General features: G+C 45.7%; 1 protein-coding gene across 2 annotated transcripts; it reads left to right on the top strand.

Moving 5' to 3' along the window:
• Positions 1 to 121: 121 nt before the first annotated feature.
• On the top strand, positions 122 to 21,721 carry sec31b (SEC31 homolog B, COPII coat complex component). Of its 2 annotated transcripts, XM_080021911.1 has the most exons (27): positions 122 to 161; positions 1,261 to 1,371; positions 1,538 to 1,661; positions 1,822 to 2,017; positions 2,902 to 2,997; positions 3,901 to 4,041; positions 4,206 to 4,348; positions 4,832 to 4,931; positions 5,028 to 5,189; positions 5,692 to 5,844; positions 7,191 to 7,421; positions 7,504 to 7,578; positions 7,669 to 7,761; positions 8,380 to 8,500; positions 8,624 to 8,802; positions 9,894 to 10,020; positions 10,187 to 10,332; positions 15,104 to 15,277; positions 15,361 to 15,513; positions 15,636 to 15,828; positions 15,920 to 16,318; positions 16,518 to 16,556; positions 17,367 to 17,425; positions 19,609 to 19,734; positions 19,822 to 19,941; positions 20,049 to 20,120; positions 20,230 to 21,721. In XM_080021911.1, the coding sequence occupies exons 2-27, from the start codon at positions 1,293 to 1,295 to the stop codon at positions 20,407 to 20,409; spliced, it is 3,681 nt and encodes a 1,226-aa protein (XP_079878037.1). In that variant the 5' UTR covers positions 122 to 161; positions 1,261 to 1,292; the 3' UTR covers positions 20,410 to 21,721. The 2 variants fall into 2 exon arrangements, with proteins under 2 accessions (XP_079878037.1, XP_079878038.1); XM_080021912.1 differs by lacking the exon at positions 16,518 to 16,556.
• The last annotated feature ends 201 nt before the right edge of the window (positions 21,722 to 21,922 follow it).

Below are 21,922 nucleotides of genomic sequence, written 5' to 3'. Positions count from 1 at the left end.
AATACGCCTGCGACTTATTTGGCTCGTACTTTTCTACCCCTGTCGGCCACCGTAGACAAGTGACAACACGGCAGAGTAGCCGCTAGCTTCGCTGGTAGCTGAACTAGCCTCCTGTGTGTGTCAACGATTGGTTTACAACGACTGCAGTTGAGACCGCCGACGTAAGTGAAATACTAATGTCGACCAAGTTAGATTGAGCTCTAGTCGTTTAAATCACAAGTCCTATACGTTCCCTGTCTTCGGTGGCGCGGTGTGTGTGTGTGTCAACGGGTTTAGGGCGTAGGAGTCATACGGAGCTGCGGTGAGTTAGCTAACAGCGCTACACGCTGGGGCAAAGCCTGCACGGATTAATGGACGGACCGGGACGCGCTGTTTGAACAATTCTAACGTTGTTCGGATCACATTTTGTGCTTTCGCTGATGCATTATACTGTTCTCATGCCGAAACAGCGGGGATTATAGGTGGTAATCTGTCCTTTCCTTGGAACAGCCGGAGCCCAATACGTGGAGCGGTCTGACCTACCCATAACGTGTTCAAATCTAACGCTCAGACTATAATCAGTTCAATGGAGACGTTTCTTATATCACAGCGGGCGATGTCAGGGTTCCCCACCTTTTTTCTTTCTACAACGAGATCATCCCAAGGCACACCCTATCTGGAAGTTCTTCGTTGCCCGGATGGGGGTGCCGTTGATTTCCATGTGGAATGTGGGTTTGTGAAGCCCTTTGAGGCTGTGTTGTCATATAGGGCTTTATAAATAATCTTGACTTGACTCTCCTGTTAACCGCAAAATAACGGTTCTCATTACTATCGCCTACTACACACACGCCACAAATTAGTGCATTCGACTGTTCAATATATTTAAAACAACACTAATACGTTCTAGCCTTGACCATACCATTGTATACATATTATTCATGTAGAGGAATGGCCAACAATATTCATATTAATACCAAGTCAATACTTGCATCCTTACTGCCTCTTATCCTCTGCCATGGACATCTTTGTAATTAATCTATCTTTATCTGGTGCATAGAACACATTTTGAATATTCTGTATTTATTGCACATAGACTGTTAAGCATTATTTTTGTTACTCTCCTCTCTGCAGTGCCCCGACTATTACCAAGATAAATACCTTGTAAATGACAATGTACTTGACTCAATAAACAGATTGACACTTCATTGGGACTTTGTTGTAAAACACTTAATGTGATGGAATTTGATCCATTCATTGTGTAATCTGTGTTTCGCTGTCCAGGATTTTTGGAAGAAGAATTGCAGTACCGGAAGATGAGGCTGAAGGAGATCCAGAGGACGGCCCACCAGGCGTGGAGTCCGGCCACACATCATCCCATCTATCTGGCCTTAGGTTGTTTTTGCATTAAAAATGAAATGTTCTTTTTTTACTTTTACACATCCCTATAATCACACACTCATATGATCTGGAGAACTAACATGAAGCTCAAGGCTAAAACTAAATTTGACGACTAATCGCTTATTTGACTTGTTTCTAATTGTCCTGTGTCAATTTACAGGTACATCAGCACAACAGCTTGATGCATCTTTCAACACCACTGCTGCCCTTGAAATATTTGAGATGGATTTTTCTGATCCCTCTCTGGACATGAAGCTCAAGGGATCTATGCCGACCTCAAACAGGTGAGCCTCAGTGTCAGACAATGCATTGACCGCCCTCTTGATTTATTTTTCATATTTACATCACCAGTCGTGTTGTTTGTTTTAACATTTTACTACTCATTTGTTTAAGGCCCGGACACGGCAGAGAACATTTAGTTATACAAGTCTTTATATTCAACAGGCTGCACAGTATCGTATGGGTGAATTTTGGAATGGGAGCAGATGGCTCAGGAGGGAGACTCGTCAGCGGCAGTGAAAATGGCATGTTAACGGTTTATAGCCCAGAAGCCATCATGGCATCTGAAGCAGAGGCCATAGTGGGACAGTCTGACAAGCACACCGGCCCAGTCAGAGCCCTCGACTTCAACCCTTTTCAGGTGCGTGGCTTCTGCTAATCCGTCATGAAAGATGACACACTGACTTCTGGCACTAGACAATGGTTTGGATTTCTCCCCTAATGGGTAACGGCACGCACCTCCCTTATTAGGTTCCAGGATGAAAAGCTCATAGAAAAATGAATTAAGATGGTCAATATTAGCGGTCGGTCGATTAATTGGGGCCGATATTTGCCCATTTTGAGATAATGCCTGTGCTCACAAGGCCGATTAACAGCGTTGGTGTTCTCAAAAATATAAATATATTTTTTTATACATATCGATTCGGAATATTTGAAAAGGTTTTCATAATCATTTTCCACACTATTGATATACCGGTAGCAGCTGCGCTTCCTCGCTCTCTCTTCTCTCCCACAGCGAGTCACACACACCGCTGCGGTGCCCGCGTAGCCCCTCCTCCTCTCACTCACTCACTCACTCACTCACTCACTCACACACTGTCTTCACTGTCTCACTCCGGTTTGTTATGGTGTTGGCTCATTAAAGATGGCAAGTGCAGAGCAGAGTTCAGCAATTTTGTGTCTCTTTTGTTATTATTATTAAATTGTTGTATTTTCAGAATCAGGAATACTTTAATAATCCCAGGGGGAAATAACTTCGTCAGACGCAAAAAAAACAACGGCATTGTGTATCGGCCATCAGCCACCCCGCTCTGGAAATATCGGCATAGGCCGTTCAGAAACCCATATGAGTTGACCACTATTAAACATGCACCCTTTTTATTTTAATAACATGGGACGTAGGTCTTTTTCAGGTCAAAGGTTGTTTTGTTTGAAACGAGCATGCAGGGTGTTTGTAGTTTGTGGGTGACTTTATCCATTCAAACTCCCCCGCAACTTATTTCTCTGAATTAATTTCTCTTTCAGAGCAATCTTCTCGCATCAGGAGCCAACGATTCAGAGATTTACATCTGGGATCTGAACAACTTCAACAATCCGATGACTCCAGGAGCAAAGACACAGGTATAACCTACATGTATTTCCTCCATGAACTTCTATTCAGAATGTAACTTTTACACTTTCATGGTTTTGGATAATTTGTTGAATGTTTTTGAGAAAATGTCACCCCTTATCTGTGCTATAAGTTAAAAATGAACACTATCCCCAGTGAAGTTTGAGTTAAGCCTTTGTCTCCTTGTTTTCTTTGTAGCTGATGGAGGTAAGGATGAAAGTCAAGGTGGAGTTTGGTTTGGGATTTCAACGTGGTGTCTTTAACAGCCCTGGAGTGTTGTGAGAATACTAATACCTGCTCACATGGACATTTTATGGAATTAAGATACATATAGGGATGCACGGATATTAGTGGTATATGTGGTTGGACACTGTGCTCATGTGCTTGTGACGATGCCCTGATGCCGAAATACAAAACAGCCTTAATGTCACACAGTTGTATTGAGTTTCATGCTTCATCTATTAAACGCTGTGGTAGTTTCATGTTGAATCTGATTTAATTCAAACTAACGAAAGAATAAATCAATCAACTCAACATTGTTGATTCACTGGTTGTCGAAAGGAAGTACTTTGTACTTGGTCCAACAAATGGCATCAGTGTATCCATAATATAATAAATATATTGTAATATATCTGTACACCAAAAAAATTATAGTTCATTTAAGACCATGATTTGACTTCACAAGGTGGCCTTTTTGTGATATTCTAAATAATCTGTGTGTGTGTGTGTGGCACTTATCGACATGTTCTTCTAACTCCTTTCAAGCTTTCATTTCATCTGATGGAGCGTCAGGAGTTGGCACTTGTGACTTTAAAAGCTCAAACGCTGATAGTATTAGCATGGCGTGTATATTAGGGTGGCTCCTTTTTAAAATATACCTGTGAACTATCTCTCACTGCCTTCTCCCCTCTCAGCCTGCCGAAGACGTCAGCGTTGTGTCCTGGAACCGGCAGGTCCAGCACATCCTAGCCTCTGCCAGTCCCAGCGGCAAAGCGGTCGTCTGGGATCTGAGAAAGAACGAGCCCATCATCAAGATCAGCGACCACAGCAACAGGGTCAGTGGGTGGATCTCTCTCTCTCTCTCTCTCTCTCTCTCTCTCTCTCTCTCTCTCTCTCTCTCTCTCTCTCTCTCTCTCTCTCTCTCTCTCTCTCTCTCTCTCTCTCTCTCTCTCTCTCTCTCTCTCTCTCTCTCTCTCATATAATGTGGTTGTTCTTCTAGATGCACTGCTCGGGATTGCTGTGGCACCCTGATGTGGCTACACAGCTGGTGCTGGCCTCTGAGGACGACCGCCTGCCGGTCATCCAGATTTGGGACCTGCGCTTCGCTACCTCTCCGCTCAAGGTGCTGGAGAACCACACAAGGTAAATCTCAAAGCGAGGGGACCTGGTCGGGGAATCCTGGCCGTTTCCAATAACTGCATGGCTCTGATCAGAGCCTGGTTTGCAGTATGATGCGTGTGGTCCACAAATAGTTAAATCAATTACGGGTGTCCTAAATGATCAAACACGCGGCCGTTATTTCTAGTAGGTGCACAGGTTCCCGGCTTGCACCCTGCATATTCTTAACTGAAGTATTGAAGAATGTCTTAATATTATTAATGTTATTTAATTGGAATCCTCCTTTCTATACGTATGTAATGGATGTTTTCTGACAGGACCAGTTGGAAGGGTGATTTGTAAAGTTGTTGATGCTGTGGTTTTTTTGTACCTCGAAAATGCTTGATTTTTAAACGTGTACATTCCGTCATTCATTTTAATGTTCGCTTAGCCTACCCAAGTTACTAGCTTGTCTAATTACCTCAACCTGAAGAACATGATTTAATGTAAGGGTGTTTTTCTCTTTAGGGGGATCCTCTCTATATCATGGAGCCAAGCCGACTCAGAACTGCTGCTGAGTAGCGCGAAGGACAACCGCATCCTCTGCTGGAACCCAAACAGCGGAGAAGTACGTCTAATCGAGGAGCCGCCTTTTCGCTTTCCCGTCTGCTTCCTTATTTTACCGAGCACTGAACCCGAAAATGTCCTATTTCACTTCCCCCAGGTCATCTACGAGCTTCCTACAACCAACCAGTGGTGTTTTGACGTTCAGTGGTGCCCCAGGAACCCAGCGCTGCTGTCTGCCGCCTCGTTCGACGGCAGGATCAGCGTCTACTCCGTCATGGGAGGAAGCCTGACGGCCCAGCAGCAGAGCACTGCCGATAAGGTGTTTGTGGCAAAGAGTCCTTCAAGTGATCATAAGGATTGTGAAATTAAATATGATTTGTTTAGTTCCTCACTTGAGGGTTTGAGGATTTTTTCCTAAACAAGAGTTCATTCCCCTTTTCTGAACTTTCAACAATATTGACATTAAATCAAATTCCCCGCGGCCGCCTTTCAGGTCTTGTGTGCCTGAACTTTGTTTTCTTCGCTGGAAATGCAGGCACCTCCACCCTCAATGGAACCAACATATAGTCGAGCATTATCGACATTGAATGGCTATTTCCTATAAAGTGCCACATCTTGAATAGAAAGATAACTTAAGCAGCATATTAATGTGGTATTTTCTTTGATCTTCATCAAAATCTTTCGAAAGAGTAGTGTCAATTACAATTTTCTGTGGCGTCCTTATGGCGAGAAATTATGTTTAGGAAAAAGGCAATTGAAATCTGAAAAATTGTAAAAGGATTTGCAAATTCAATTGTGACCTTTTGGTTTAATTCTGACAGATCTCCTCCTCGTTTGACACCATGGATCCTTTTGGCACGGGACAGGCGCTTCCTCCCTTGCCAGTTCCTCAGCCCGCGGCCCAGGCCACCGTAATCCCCCCTCTGAAGAAGCCCCCCAAGTGGGTTCGCAGGCCAGTGGGGGCTTCCTTTGCTGTGAGTGCTACGATTTCATATCATGTGCATGATTCTTCCCAAAAAAGAAGCCACTTATATAGGGCTTATATAGGGGGTATATAGGGCTGTACCCGGCTCACTTTTATCAGCTGTTCAATGTGAATATTCGGCGAGCAAGTGCCGAGGGCCGGTATAAAACGGGTCCTGGGGCTAAATTATAAGAGACTGTAGTATCGATAAGCTCCAACGTTACCGGTACTGTTAACTGTTGCGCCCCGATCGCCCCCCCTCTATTCACACATATGAAAATAAATTAATGATTCCCCTTATTTATAATTTCTCATTGAAACGTTTCCCTCTGAATTATTTTATCGTAAGAAGTGTATGAACAATGTGGGCTTCTGTGTATAGTCCCCAAATTATCTGCACAAAGGATTTAATATCAGATTATTTTTATTATTGTTGTCTAAACTTTGACCTTTTTATTTCTGTGATTTAAATGTATTTGATATTTGTCTATATTGTTTAAAAAAAATGCAGTTTATGTTAAGCACTTTGAATTGCCCTTTTGTATGAAATATTGCCCTATACACCACGTTCCAAATTATGCAAATGATATTTTTCTCTGATTTTCCTAAATAGTCGATGCAAATGACAGTCAGTATAATTTAAGTCATCAACCGTTAGGGTGTAATTCGAGGTTGTTGAACAAACCTCCCAATGATAACGGTACCCCCCCCACCACCACCAAAAAAAACAACCTCAAAAGGCACTGTTCCAAATGATGCACAACAGAGTTCCAAAACATTTTATAGGTTGTAAAGAACTGAAAATGGTCACTTGTTGAATTTGCAGCATTAGGAGGTCATATTATATATTTACTGAAATCAGAAACCTTCCCCATTATGCCTTTATCTGCACGAACCCATCTGTGCTCTGAATCAGCCACAAATGTCTTCACAGTGTGATGATCACACTTAAGTTTTCGTGAAATATCTAATGTTTTCATACCTTGCCCAAGGCATTGCACTATTTGAGGCTTTTCAGCAGCAGAGAGATCCTTTTTCTTTCCCATATTGCTTGAAACCTGTGGCCTGCTTAATAATGGGGAACATCCTTCTTAAGTAGTTTTCCTTTAATTGGGCTCGCCTGGCAAACTAATTATCACAGGTGTCTGAGATTGATTTCAGTGAACCAAAGAGCCCTGAGACACAATAACGTCCATGAGTTTAATTGAAAAACAAAAAATTAAATGTTTATGACACTTAAATCCAGTTTGCATAATACGCGGTGTAAATAACCTTTCCTTACCATATTACTGTCAATTGCTTGATTGACTCTTTTTGCCTCAATATTTCCACACCCGCTCATGTCTTATGTCTCAGTTTGGCGGAAGGCTGATAACCTTTGAGAACCCCAAGCCGGCCCCGGTGCAGAGTCCGCAGCCCGTCCCCCGGCAGGTGATTGTCAGCCAGGTGAGCACGGAGACGGAGTTCCTGCAGCGCTCCAGGGAGCTGCAGGCGGCCGTGCAGTCAGGCTCCTTCAGCAGCTACTGCCAGGCCAAGATCCAAAACGCCCCATCTGACGCTGAGCAGGACATATGGAAGTTCCTTCTGGTGAGTGTTGCCTTCATATTTAAATAAATCATTGGCGATGATCTGACCTATTTCAAACGAATCTCATGCTTCAAAATTCCAGGTAAACTTTGAAGACGAAGCTCGGGTAAAATTTCTCAGACTCCTGGGTTTCAGCAAAGATGAATTGGAGAGAAAGGTATTCTGTTTTTCTGACTTCACATATCCAAGGCTTGTGTTTTTACATGAAACGCATCGTACCTTCATACTTTGATGTTGTCTAAAACAGATCTCAAAGTGCCTGGGGAAGAACCTTCAGCCCAACGGACACGGAGTGGACGCCAAAGATCTGGCCGAGAAGATGGAGCTGCTGTCCACTGAGGTCAGCGCCGCTACAGCCGGGCAGAATGTGCACAGCATAGGGCTGTTAATGTTTTCCTCATTTCAATTCCAACTATTTCTTTAGTGTTGACTATATCCACAAATCAGCGCAAAAAACATCCACACTCATATATGCGCCCAAATTCACACGCAGTCCAACTCACAAATACTCCCACACACTTTCTAACCGATACCAGTTAGCACATTATCCATCATCCATCAAGTTCTCTATTCCTTACGTCGTTTTTGTACATGGAGCTAGGGCCGGGCGACAAAATAAAATATCACAGTAATCTTTTGCCGAATACCTCAATTACGATAATTTCACAATATCTGAGAAACAATCATTATCACTATAACCAAGCAGGTAGGCGCATTGAATGCTGTAATGCAGCCTGAAGGACAACATTGAACTATATCACGATAATTCATACAGAAAATCCCAGATGAGATTTTCTGTATGAATTATCGTGATATATCGAGTCTCATATCACTTTATCCAAATTATATCCATATATTATATCGTTGAGCAGCCTGCCACAACACAGCGACCACAGATTATGGCTCCTGAGTGCCCAGTTGTCACAACCTGTAACAGATTTTTATTTTCCTTTCCTAGAGGTCTGATGAAGCGAGCCCTACGTCGGGCTCCAGGACCCCCGGCTCCGCCTCCCCATCCGACTTTTTTAGCCAGGTCCCTCAGGATCACCCGGCAAACTTCCAGATTCCAGTTTCGTCTGGTAAATTGTAATCGAGGATGCGATAAACATCCAGCTGTCCACAAGCCCTGGCCTGTTCTCCGGGTAACGGGATGACACGCCGGGTAACTCGGTTAGCTCACGCCTGGCTCTGCTCTCTTGAAGATACCGACGGGCTGATCAGCCAGGCGCTGCTGGTGGGAAACTTCGAGGGTGCCGTGGACCTGTGCATGAGCGACGGGCGCTACGCCGAGGCCATCCTGCTGTCCATCAGCGGAGGAGAGGAGCTCCTCAAGAAGACCCAGCAGAGATACCTGGACAAGCAGAAGAATAGCATCTCCATGGCAAGTGAACTGCCATCTCAGTTTATCTAGACGGGAGATCACCAGTAATTTAATTCAAATTTTGTATCAAGGCCCCCAATCTGATATTTTGTTGGATATGATTCAGTATATTATACATTTTCTAACTGTGCGAATGTCTTGCTAACAAAGTAATGGCAAAGGTTAAACCATTAATTGTTTTGCTGGGGAACCCCTGGAACCTCTAGAACAGGGGTCGGAAACCTATGGCTCTTTCGATGACGGTATATGGCTCGCAGACAATTTTGATCTAAAATTTTTCATCACAATTTACAAGTAATAAATAATTATTCAGTGTCATTTTAAAGTAAAGCAGGTAACAGAAATTACAATTTTGAAAATAAAATTCAAAATATAAATTTGGCGGACACATAGTAGTAGTCAAGCACCGGTTGCGTACCACAGAAAGACTCCGGGGCGCCTTTTACCAGCAAAACCATGCAGCACCAGAAGTCGCATTAATGGTAAAAAGTATTTCATTTATTATAGGTTAGCTACAGTATAACGACAATATTATTAAGAAGAATAAAGAGAAATGGATTATATATAGCGCTTTTTTAAGTACTCAGATGTGTTATACGTTAAAAATGTATGCCTTACTTAAAAAATGCACACGTTAAGTTGCATTCAATTTTATTAAATATTATATGGCTCACAAGGAAATGCATTGAGAAATATTTGGCTTTTATGGCTTTCCCAGCCAAAAAGGTTCCCAACCCCTGCTCTAGAAGGACCCCTGGTGGTTCCCTGACCCCACGTTGGGAACTACTGTTAATGCAATACTAATGTAAATTAATTGTATAGTCCTACTAATGTATTTTATCCCCTGAAAACCTTGCTCTCTCTACCAAGAAATTCAGACAAAAGCAACTACTAATTCATACAAGAAGCATCTTTTCAATGGAGGCTCTCAGGTTTGATTTAGGTTGGGGAAACCCTGATCTAGACTCTTCATACAGTGCTTACATCTCAGTAAAGTTTGATGTACCGTCCTGCAGCCGGCACGGTGAGGTGGTGGAGACTCTATTACCACCATCCAAATTACTGTATATTCTCACCCCCCCCCCCTCCAGCTCATCTCATCAGTAGTCACCCAGAACTGGAGGGACATCGTGGAGAGCTGTGAGCTGGACAACTGGAAGGAGGCTCTCGCCGCTCTTCTCACCTACGCCCACCCGGAGGAGTTTGCCTGTCTGTGCGGTAAGTCGCTCTAGGACTCCAGAGGCGGCGCAGCATTCATGCTGTGACTTGTTTCATCTCCCAGGTGGATGTGCCCAAACTAGTTGTTTTACCTGCCTGTCTACATTTTTTATGTTTTAACCGCACCCCTCTTGTATTTTCACTTTTTTTTTTTAACCTTTGGCAGACATCCTGGGAGCCCGTCTGGAGGGCGAGGGGGCAGAGAAGTGTTTGTTGCAGGCGTGTCTCTGTTATATCTGCTCTGGGAACATTGAGAAGTTGGTTGAATGCTGGGCTCTGCAGAGAGACTGCTCCTCCCCACTGGTCCTTGAGGTACAGCCCTGTGTAATGTTTAAAAAGGGTGTGTGTGTGTGTGTGTGTGTGTGTATATGTGTGTGTGTGTATATATATATATATATATATATATATATATATATATATATATATATATATATATATATATATATATATATATATATATATATATATATATATGTTCTCACAAAAAGTTAGGGAAATTTGGCTTTCGGGTGAAATTTCTGGAAAATGTAAAAAGTTCACGCTAAAGTGATATTTCATCAGGAAGTAGGGCATTTAAGTAGAAGCATGCAATGGTGATTTCCTCATCTAAAACAATTTATTGAAACAAAAGCCAGGAACAGTGGTGGGTAAACCACAACAAAAAATGTCAATGTCTCAATAACTTGTCATGTGCCCTTGAGCATCAATTACAGCTTGACAACGACGTCTCATGCTGTTCACAAGTCGACTTATTGTCTGCTGAGGCCTGGCCCCCCCCTCTTCTTGAAGGGCGGCCCTCAGGTCATTGAGGTTCTGGGGCACAGAGTTACGAGCCTCTACACGGCGACTCAGCTGATCCCATAAGTTTTCTATGGGATTCAGGTCTGGAGAAAGTGCAGGCCACTCCATTTGAGGTACCCCAGTCTCCAGCAGCCGTTCCCTAATAATGCGACCTCAATGAGCTGGAGCATCCCATGAAGATGAAATCAGGCCTTTGTTGTTCATGCAGGGGCACAATGAGTGGATTAATGATGTTATTCAGGTAGTATGGGCTTGTCACTGTACCATTCACAAAGTGTAGGTCTCTCTGTATCTCTGTTGCAACCTGCTGATGACACTCTGACACTCTTAGCTCAGTGGCCACTTCAAGATTCAAGATTCAAGATTCAAGATTCAAGATTCAAGATTTTTATTTGTCACATACATATACATACTTCCATACATATATGCAGTGAAATGTAATGCAACGCACCCGGTGATAGCACACAAGAAGTCCTAGGAAAAAGTACTAAAATAAAATAAAATAAAAAGTAGAAAATTACTTTCTAATAGACCGACTAACTGACTCCTAAAACGTAATACAGTAAGTGGAATACTTATAGAATAAGATAAAAAATATATAGAGTAAAATACAATAAAAAATAAATTGAAATAAAACGGAATAGGTTGAAGGAATATGGCTATGTATATACAGATATGTGCATTTAAAGTGGCATGTGAATTAAAGTGGCATGTGAATGTGAATAGTGTGAGGTAGTGTTTGGGATAATACAGCACAGTATACAACAGTACGGCGCAGCAATACGGCATCACGAACAACCCTGAACAGTGATACAGTATGCGGTACAGTATGCTACATACAGTACAGTAGGTAGTGGAGCCTAGTGCATGGCTCAGTTAGGACCCCTGGTGAGGTCAGCGTTGACAGTTCTGATGGCTTGAGGGAAGAAACTCCGTCTCAGTCTCTCTGTTCTCGCTGCGTGACTGCGGAGGCGCTTGCCTGACCGCAGCAGCTGAAACAGTCCGTTGTTGGGGTGATGAGGATCCTTCATGATCCTACGGGCTCTGCTACTACAGCTCCTGGTGTATAACTCCTGCAAGGGGGGGAGGGTAGTTCCAGTGGTACGTTCAGCTGAACGCACCACCCTCTGCAGGGCCCGCCTGTCCTGGGCAGTACAGTTCCCAAACCAGGCAGTGATGTTGCCTGTCAGGATGCTCTCCACTGCTCCAGAGTAGAAGGACTTGAGGATCCTCACCGAGACCCGGAATTTCCTCAGCTGCCTGAGGTGGTAGAGACGCTGCCTCGCCTTTCTCACCAGAGTGTCTGTGTGAACAGTCCATGTTAAGTCCTCAGTGATGTGGACTCCCAGATATCTGAAGCTGCTCACCCTATCGACAGAAGTCCCATTAATCCACAACGGCGCGTGCGTCCTCGATTGTGATCCACGCCTAAAGTCCACAATCAGCTCCTTGGTTTTGCTGACGTTCAGGTGGAGGCTGTTGTCCTGGCACCAGAGTGACAGGTCAGCCACCTCCTCGCGGTAGGCCTTCTCATCGCAGTCGGTGATCAGGCCCACGACCACGGTGTCGTCAGCAAACTTGATGATGGTGTTGGAGCTGGACCTGGCCACACAGTCATGTGTGTACAGGGAGTACAGTAGGGGGCTGAGGACGCAGCCCTGGGGGGATCCTGTATTCAGGGTGAGGGAGCTTGACATGTACTTCCCCACCTTGACCACCTGGGGGCGGCCTGTGAGGAAGTCCAGGATCCAGGTGCACAGCGGAGCATTCAATCCTAGCTCCAACAACTTGACAGCCAGTCTGGTGGGGACTATGGTGTTGAAAGCTGAACTATAATCAATGAACAGCATTCTCACATAGGCCCCCTTCTGGCCATCCAGGTGCGTGAGCGTGGTGTGCAGTACCTGAGAGACCGCGTCATCCGTGGATCTGTTCTGCCGGTACGCGAACTGCAACGGGTCCAAGGTGCGGGGGAGGGAGGCGCAGATGTAATCCTTAATCAGCCTCTCGAAACACTTCATGACCACCGAGGTGAGGGCCACCGGACGGTAGTCATTCAGGCAGGTTGGAGAGGCGATCTTCGGGACAGGAACGACGGTGGACCTCTTGAAGCAGGATGGGACCACTGATTCAGCCAGGGAGATGTTGAATATTGTGGTGAACACCGGAGCTAGCTGGTTAGCACAGGTCTTCAGTACTCGTCCAGATATGCCGTCTGGACCCGCAGCTTTCCTGGTGTTCACCCGCATCAAAGCCCTCCTGACCTCGTGCACGGACACTGAGAGTGCGCGCTCGTCCCCAGCGGTGTAGCTCCAATTAGCCGGCGAGCTAGCGGTGCTGCTGCCAGACTCGAACCGCGCATAAAAGGAGTTCAGTTGGTTGGCCAGGGAGGCGTCCACACTCGTGGCTGGGGAGGAGCTGCTCTTGTAGTTTGTTATTGTTCGCAGCCCCTCCCACAAGCGTCTTGTGTCCCCCCGCTCCATCTGCAGCTCCACGGTGTCTCTGTACGTCCGTTTGGCGTCCCTCACCGCCCTCCGCAGATTGTACGACGCCGCTTTGTAATTGTCCATGTTGCCAGATACAAGACAGTCGTTGTAAGCGGCCGTGCGAGCATTCAGAGCGCAGCGGATGGATTTATCAACCCATGTTTTCTGGTTTGGAAATATCCGAACTTTCACCGTGGGAACGATTTCATCCGCGAGCGTAGCCACAAAACTCACTACAACCTCCGTAAACTCGCTGACGTCACTTGAACTCGCTCGGAACATGTCCCAGTCTACGTCAGTCAGAGCGTCCTGAAGCGCAGCCTCTGATTGGTCCGTCCACCGCTTCACTTCCCTCGTCATCACCAGATCCCGCGCGATCAGAGGCCTGTAAACAGGAAGCAGCGAGATCGCGGCGTGATCTGATTTCCCGAAAGCAGGAAGCGACACGGGCTTGTATCCGTTCTTGTAACGTGTGTAACAATGGTCCAGAGTTCTGTCTCCCCTGGTGGCACACGTGATGTGTTGGTGGAAATTAGGCAGAACTTTTTTCAGGTTGGCCCTGTTAAAGTCCCCAGTCACCACCACAGCCGCGTCGGGATGTCTGTTCTGAAATCCGCACAACACATCGTGCAGAACCGACAGAGCTGCGTCGGTGTCCGCTTGCGGTGGGATATAAACGGCTGTAATGATGACCGTGCTGAATTCCCGGGGGAGATAAAATGGACGGCATAGTATGGTCAGCTGTTCCAGGTTCGGCGAGCAGGAGTGGGAGAGGAATTTGGTGTTGTTGGCGTTACACCAGCGGTTGTTTACCATTAGGCAGACGCCTCCACCTTTGGATTTCCCCGACTCTGCCGTTCTGTCGCCGCGGAACACGGAGAAGGCCTCGGCTGGACGTATGGCTTCATCCGGCACCAGTGGGTTCAGCCATGTTTCCGTCAGGCAGAGGACGCAACAGTTCCTCGTGTCACGCTGGAATTGAATCCTCGCTCGAAGTTCATCCATCTTGTTCTCCAGGGACTGGACGTTCGCAAGAAGGATGCTTGGCAGAGGTGGACGGTAAGGTTGCGTCCTCATTCTGACCCGAATGCCGCCTCGTTTACCTCGGTGCTTCCTCCGTGGGCCGGCTCGTGGAACAGTGACTCCATTTCTGTTGTAGTTGTTGTTGCGAGTGTTCCCGCGTAGGATTTCCGCCGGCCACTCTGCTCCCACGGATAAAAAGTCCCAAAGTTGTTCGTTTAGGGAAATTTTTATATCCATGAGTGCATCGCGGCCGTATGAGTTAATTGTTGATGTTTTTCTGGAGAACATCCATCCCTCTGAGAACATCCTGTTTGAAGCCTTGCAACAGCGAGATACTGTTGATCAATTGTTAGGTGTCGTCTTGGTCTCACGATGTCAAAATGTGAACAGCATGATGAAGAGGACTGTTTGAATACCAATTCTAATTGAACCAGGAAATGTATTGGTCGATTCATGGATCAAACACCTGTTGTGAATTTTGCCGTTCAGCTCCTTGTTAGAGAACAGCAAGTTGTGCAAAAAGTACTGAAACATTGAACAGTTGGACATGTGCATTCAAAAGTCTAGAGAAGGTCAAATTAAGTTCACCTGTAAAGGTTATAGTGCATTTTAGGTTCATCCTGAAATTTCACCCGAAAGCTGAATATCCCTAACTTTTTGTGAGTAGATGGATATCTATCTATGGAGATATATTTATCCATCCATCCTAGTTGAATTCAAATGCTGCATGACCTTTTGACTGGAAAGATTTACCAGCTGCATTACCTTGGCAGGACCTGGTGGAGAAGGTTGTGATTTTGCGGAAGTCTATTGAACGCCTTCGCAACAGCGAGGTGGCGGTTCACAGCCCCGTCCTGGCGGAGAAGCTGACCCGCTACGCCGGCATCCTGGCCGCGGAGGGAAGCCTGGCCACTGCCATGTCCTACCTCCCCGAGAGCTCGGAGCAGGTGAGAGCCGTCACTTCTGGCCATCCAAAATGTCAATGCTTCTCTTCTGTGTTGCTATGTCAACATTCCTATTGTTTCTCCAGGCTGGGATCATGATGCTGAGAGACCGGCTGTTCCACGCGCAGGGAGACGCCGCGGTCGGACAGCAGCCCCCCGTCCCGTACAAAAGAGTCAACGTGTCTACGACCAAACCCGCTCCTGCTCCGCAAGCACCCGCCCAGAAAGCTCACGTCATGGTACGGATTTCCAGATTCACCCCACTCAAAGAACCACATGTCAATATCACAGAGGATCTGTGATGTTTTGGTGTTTCTTGGCTATATTTGGTAATAATGAAGCCATGTTGTGCTCCTCACAGGGTCAGTACCAGCCTGTTCCTGCCCAAATGGCTCCTGGCGGACAGCCGCCGATACCAACTGTGTTCACTCCTCAAGCCGTTCTCTCCAACACCGTCCCTGGCTTGCCCCCCACCTCCCACATGCTTCCTCCCAGTGGGCCACGCCCCGGCATACGCCCCCCCTACCCCCAGCAAGCTATTCCTACTCCATCAGGTCCGCCCCGCTTGGTTTTTGCACGCTGCGCTTCAGGTTTGTATGCCATTCGTCTTCGAAGCCCTAAGGTGTTTTTCTGTCTTTTTATCAGGCTTCGCTCCTCATCAGCCGTTCCAACCCCACTCCATGTCCATGGGGGCCCCCTCGGCCTTCCCATCCCCGGGTCCATCGATGCCAGCCGCTAACTTGTCAGGACCACCGCTGCCGTCTGCGTCATCCGCCCCTGGCGGGATGCCCACCATGACCAGTCCTGGGGTGCCACCATCGGTCTTCATGCCCTCCACTTCGGTGCCCTCGGGCCCCATGTCCCCTGGCTCCCAGCCTGGAGCGCCGGTCCCCATGTACCAAGGGGGCATGCACGGCCAAGCGCCCGGTCCCCCCATGGCGGCCGGCCCGTACCCTCCCCTCGGTCCTGGGTATCCACAGGGAGGACCTGGCGCCCCCGCCGCAAAGCCCTTCCCTGCAGCTGCTGTCGCTCCGCCCCCCACAGGTAAAAACGTGATGACAATAACAACTGAAATAATGTTGATTTGATGCCCAAATCAGGCGTAAAGGGAATCCTCTGTGAAATGTTTCTTGGGGACAAATCCACATTGAAGTATGGCTGCGATGAAATGTCTTTTCACAGGCTGTTTTTTGGGGGTTTTTTGTATGTCTCTTCAGCTTTTTCCCCCTTATTTGACTTTCAGGGTACTTTCCGTGGCTGAATTCCCAATTTCACGATCAAGGTGACAGCGTTAGGGTGGCATATCGAAGGCTTGCACTGAAAACGTGTGGTCGCGTGTTTGCTTTTGCAGCCACGCGCTTGAGTGAAACACAATGACTGAATTGCTGACGTATGCGTTTGTGAGCTGGAAAATGACAGTTTGATTGAAAGTTTTAATCAAAACAATACCATTTTTGATTTTATTGGCCAAGTGATAAACTCCAAATTGTTCCAGCCAAACCTTTTTGCATCTTGCTCACGGCATTTGACGTCACAAATAGTTGTGCTTAGTGTGAAGCGCTGGTAGGCTCAACTTCCGCTGGATGCCGGGAAGTGACTCAGTAGACTGTTTGGCCTTAGTTATTAGACAAAGACAAAATGCAAACGCACGGGGGTTTACATTTGGAATCCATCCAGACACAAGCTCTCCACATAATACCTGACTTATTATGAGACTTTTTAAAATCACTACGTGTCTATTCCCTATGGTGACGGTATGACTAGAAAAGTCAGCAGTGCTGGAAAATGTAACCAAAAGCCCCTGAGCCCTCAGGTGTACTAGGTTGGTAAACACACACAGAATTCTAGAGTAATTGATGGTAATTGTTAACTTTGGTGCTGCTTTGATTTTTCCCGTCCTCCTTGAATTCTATTCCGCTGGAGGCTGTAGAAAAATTGTCGCATATATTATTGACCTTCGGCCACATGGACTAACCTTGGCTCAGCCAGCGTGGCAACGTGTTTTCCTGCTTTGGGACGAATAATGCTTGTTGGTATTTTGGCCAAAAGCCCTGGTGCTGAGAATGTGTCTGATTGTAGATGTGTTGCTTAGGACCTCAAGATGGCTGGAATGATCCTCCAGCTGTGAGAGGGGGACCCAGGAAGAAGAAGGTACTTTTAGCATCGCCGCCCGATGTAGCACGTTCTCTCCGTCCGGACGGAGAGAGGACGGAGGCACCACAGGGACGCATGCCCGTGCATTTTAGCAAACCGAGGGGTGTTATACAGTGGGGCAAAAAAGTATTTAGTCAGCCACCAATTGTGCAAGTTCTCCCACTTAAAAAGATGAGAGAGGCCTGTAATTTTCCTCATAGGTACACTTCGACTATGGGAGACAGAATGGGGGGGAAAGAATCCAGGAAATCACATTGTAGGATTTTTAATGAATTAATTGGTAAATTCCTCGGTAAAATAAGTATTTGGTCACCTACAAACAAGCAAGATTTCTGGCTTTCACAGACCTGTAACTTTGTCTTTAAGAGGCTCCTCTGTCCTCCACTCCTTACCTGTATTAATGACACCTGTTTGAACTCGTTATCAGTATAAAAGACACCTGTCCACAACCTCAAACAGTCACACTCCAAACTCCACTATGGCCAAGACCAAAGAGCTGTCAAAGGACACCAGAAACTAAATTGTTATCCCTGCACCAGGCTGGGAAGACTGAATCTGCAATAGGTAAGCAGCTTGTTGTGAAGAAATCAACTGTGGGAGCAATTATTAGAAAATGGAAGACATACAAGACCACTGATAATCTCCCTCGATCTGGGGCTCCACGCAAGATCTCACCCCGTGGGGTCAAAATGATCACAAGAACGGTGAGCAAACATCCCAGAACCACACGGGGGGACCTAGTGAATGACCTGCAGAGAGCTGGGACCAAAGTAACAAAGGCTACCATCAGTAACACACTACGCCGCCAGGGACACAAATCCTGCAGTGCCAGACGTGTCCTCCTGCTTAAGCCAGTACATGTCCAGGCCCGTCTGAAGTTTGCTAGAGAACATTTGGATGATCCAGAAGAGGATTGGGAGAATGTCATATGGTCAGATGACAACTGGAACTTTTTGGTAAAAACTCAACTTGTCGTGTTTGGAGGAGAAAGAAAGCTGAGTTGCATCCAAAGAACACCATACCTACTGTGAAGCATGGGGTTGGAAACATCATGCTTTGGGGCTGTTTTTCTGCAAAGGGACCCGGACGACTGATCCGTGTAAAGGAAAGAATGAATGGGGCCATGTATCGTGAGAATTTGAGTGAAAACCTCCTTCCATCAGCAAGGGCATTGAAGATGAAACGTGGCTGGGTCTTTCAGCATGACAATGATCCCAAACACACCGCCCGGGCAACGAAGGAGTGGCTTCGTAAGAAGCATTTCAAGGTCCTGGAGTGGCCTAGCCAGTCTCCAGATCTCAACCCCATAGAAAATCTTTGGAGGGAGTTGAAAGTCCGTGTTGCCCAGCGACAGCCCCAAAACATCACTGCTCTAGAGGAGATCTGCATGGAGGAATGGGCCAAAATACCAGCAACAGTGTGTGAAAACCTTGTGCAGACTTACAGAAAACGTTTGACCTCTGTCATTGCAAACAAAGGGTATATAACAAATACTTATTTTCCACCATCATTTGCAAATAAATTCTTTAAAAATCAGACAATGTGATTTTCTGGGTTTTTTTTTCTCATTTTGTCTCTCATAGTTGAGGTGAACCTATGATGAAAATAACAGGCCTCTCTCATCTCTTTAAGTGGGAGAACTTGCACAATTGGTGGCTGACTAAATACTTTTTTGCCCCACTGTATAACGAGCGCTAGATATAACGAACATGCCTAAATACAACCGACAAATAGGACGTTATTGCCTGATGTTTTCTGTATAGAACGTAAAGATTTAAAATAAAGGGCTTAATAAAAAGGTTCAACAATGTATCATGGCACAAAATGTTGTGGTTCGACTGTGAAATAGGATCGCGATATTTACTGGACGTACTCATTTACACACTTTAAACACCAGAGGGCAGTATCACCAACCAAATTTGAAAGGTTGATTCCACAGCAGGATAGCGCCAGAGGATAGCATAGATTAAAAAATAGATGTAACACACAGATAGCTCTTTTATTTCATCAAATAATAACCAATAGAAGAAAGTATATGAAATAGTACTTGATATTGTCATACTGAAATTCATTATTTTGGCCGTTTTAATGCTGAAGTAATAAAGAAGGAATGTTCTGCAGTCCTCATTTTAGCATTTCATGACCCTCCTGGATTTTAAACCCTGTTCTTCCCCATGCAGGTCCCTGATCACTACACCCCACCAGCCCCAATCACGGCCCCTGTAATGGGATTCCCAGTGGAGGCCGCTCAGCCCCACGAACACGCCCAGGTCCCGCCGGGGGCCCCTCAGGAGCCCAGCGTGCAGGTCGGTGTCACACTAGAGCTTTTTTCCTTAACGCTCTTGAACTCTTGCAGGCTCTTTTGTTGATATTTTTTGAGACCTCCTCCTTAGCTGCTGCAGCAGCTGCCGGCCGAGCGGGTGGAGCAGAGGGAGATCCCCGCCGAGCACCTGGTCCTGAAGACCACCTTCGACAGCCTGGTGCAGCGCTGCCAGCTTGCAGCGGGGGACCCGGTAAGCAGCGCTGCCAAAGAAGTGGGCAGGACTCCACGGACTGAGGGGATAAAAACGGAAGTCAAAATTTTATGTCTGATGTTTCTCCTGATTTATTTCCCTCGTAGCAAACTAAAAGGAAACTCGATGACGCTGCCAAGCGCCTGGGATCCCTCTACGACAAGCTGAGAGACCAGTCGGTAAGGAGAGCATCAACTTAAAAAAAAAAAAAAAAAAATGTCATTCATAAAAACAGCTTGATTCCTGCTCGTGCCCAGAAAGCCACCGGTGACAGTTGTTCCCCCGCAGCTCTCTCACAACATCCTGGGTGGCCTCCATGAGATCAGCCACTACGTGGCCGGCCAGAACTACCAGCGCGGCCTGGACGTCCACACCCAGGTGGTCAGCAGCAGCAACTTCAGCGAGATCTCCGCCTTCATGCCCATCCTCAAGGTGGTCTTAACCATCGCCAACAAGTTGGGGGTCTGACCCCTGGACAAACACAGCCAGACCCAGTGTTACGGATATGACATTTGTTATGTAATATATATATTTATTTATTTCTTTTGGAGCTAAGGACGTGATTTGATAATAACGATGAGGATGATGATTACCGATAGTGATGCAGATTGTGGTTTTCACCCTGTAACATACTCCTTTCTCAGCACTTGAATGTGCGCTGATGAGCTGGACCAGAAACACTTTGTCATTGCAACTGTGGTCATTTACCATTTTTGATGAATGTCATTTGCCTGAATGTGGTGATTCGTTGTGACTTTGAAAGCGGGAAATGTTAAAAAAAATAATAATAATATGAAAGAGAAATACTGCAGTGTTGTAATGAACACTGTAGCTCTAAAAGTAGGCATATAATTCGCTCATTTTGGATGTGTAAGATTCCATCCGACCTATTTGACTTCATAGATATTCAGTTGTTTTTTTTTTTGTGGTAGTTTCTCAGTTGTCTGGGACAACTACCCTCTTTGTCTGAGATATATTTAATCATAAATCATGAGCAAGAGCTGGGGTGCATTTTAGGCGCTCTGCAAGAGGGGAGATATGCTCCCAAATGCATGAACCAATTTCGCATCATGCAGTTTCCGGGCACGAATGAATGAATGACATGAAACATACTGTATGTGCTGTAGTACTGATCCGGGGCTCTCCATTTAACCTTTCTTTGGTGCCATTACAATGATGCGCCAATGCACTGCAACAGAATGTTATTTAATAGTCTTGGTCTATTAAGTGGATCGCCCCCCCCTTTATGTTTGTATTTACTTATTCTTTAAGCTGGACACTGAACAATGTTTGCCTCCGACACTCTTCATGCTTCTGTTATTTGCTACGAGCATGTTCCTCTGCGGTTAACTCAAGCAGATCATGAAAGGTGACAAGTTTTTTACCAAATTGACTTGACGCCCACCCGTGTTAAGGCAGTCGCTCCTCATTAAGCAGAGGATTTTTCTGGTCCCTAATAACCCAGGCCATCACCGTTTTTTTTAACACTGGTGAATCATTTTTTTTTTTTTTTTTAATCTGTATTTAGCCGCCTACGATGATACGACTTGGTAAAAAAACAATGTATCAACGAATGAAAATAGCAAAAAATAATGGTGTGGATGTGTTTGTGGTATATGTTGATCGATGGTGATTAGAGATAGCAGGTGAGTCTGTACAAGCATATATCACAGCAGCAGAAGGCATTGAAGTGCCTCCGTGCTACTTTTGGTTGCACAGAAATTTGTACAATCCATGTTGCTTTTGTCATTTTATGTATCTTTTTCAAGTAAAAATCCTATTCCAGAGAGACTCTAGGTCGTTTTTCCGGTCGCCGCCTTACACAAAAGTGTGCTTTTGCGGCGTACAGAGGATGTTTTCCCACCATTCTACAGAAAATCTATGATATTACACAATCCCTGGAATCAAGAAAATGATAAATTAAAAACAAAAAAAAACATTTATGCATCTACCTACAAAGTTAACAGTAAAATAATACATA

Source organism: Zeus faber (genome assembly GCF_960531495.2).
Source record: "Zeus faber genome assembly, chromosome: 20".
Lineage (NCBI taxonomy): Eukaryota > Metazoa > Chordata > Actinopteri > Zeiformes > Zeidae > Zeus > Zeus faber.
The sequence above is the reverse complement of the archived record's forward strand: the minus strand, read 5'-3'. Positions and strand labels throughout refer to the sequence as shown.

Coding starts and splice junctions, on each gene's coding strand:
- sec31b (XM_080021911.1), top strand. CDS start 1,293: ATGAGGCTGAAGGAGATCCAGAGGACGGCCCACCAGGCGTGGAGTCCG. Junction 15,829..15,919: donor AGCTATTCCTACTCCATCAG/GTCCGCCCCGCT, acceptor TCTTTTTATCAG/GCTTCGCTCCTCATCAGCCG. Junction 19,942..20,048: donor AGCTTGCAGCGGGGGACCCG/GTAAGCAGCGCT, acceptor TTTCCCTCGTAG/CAAACTAAAAGGAAACTCGA.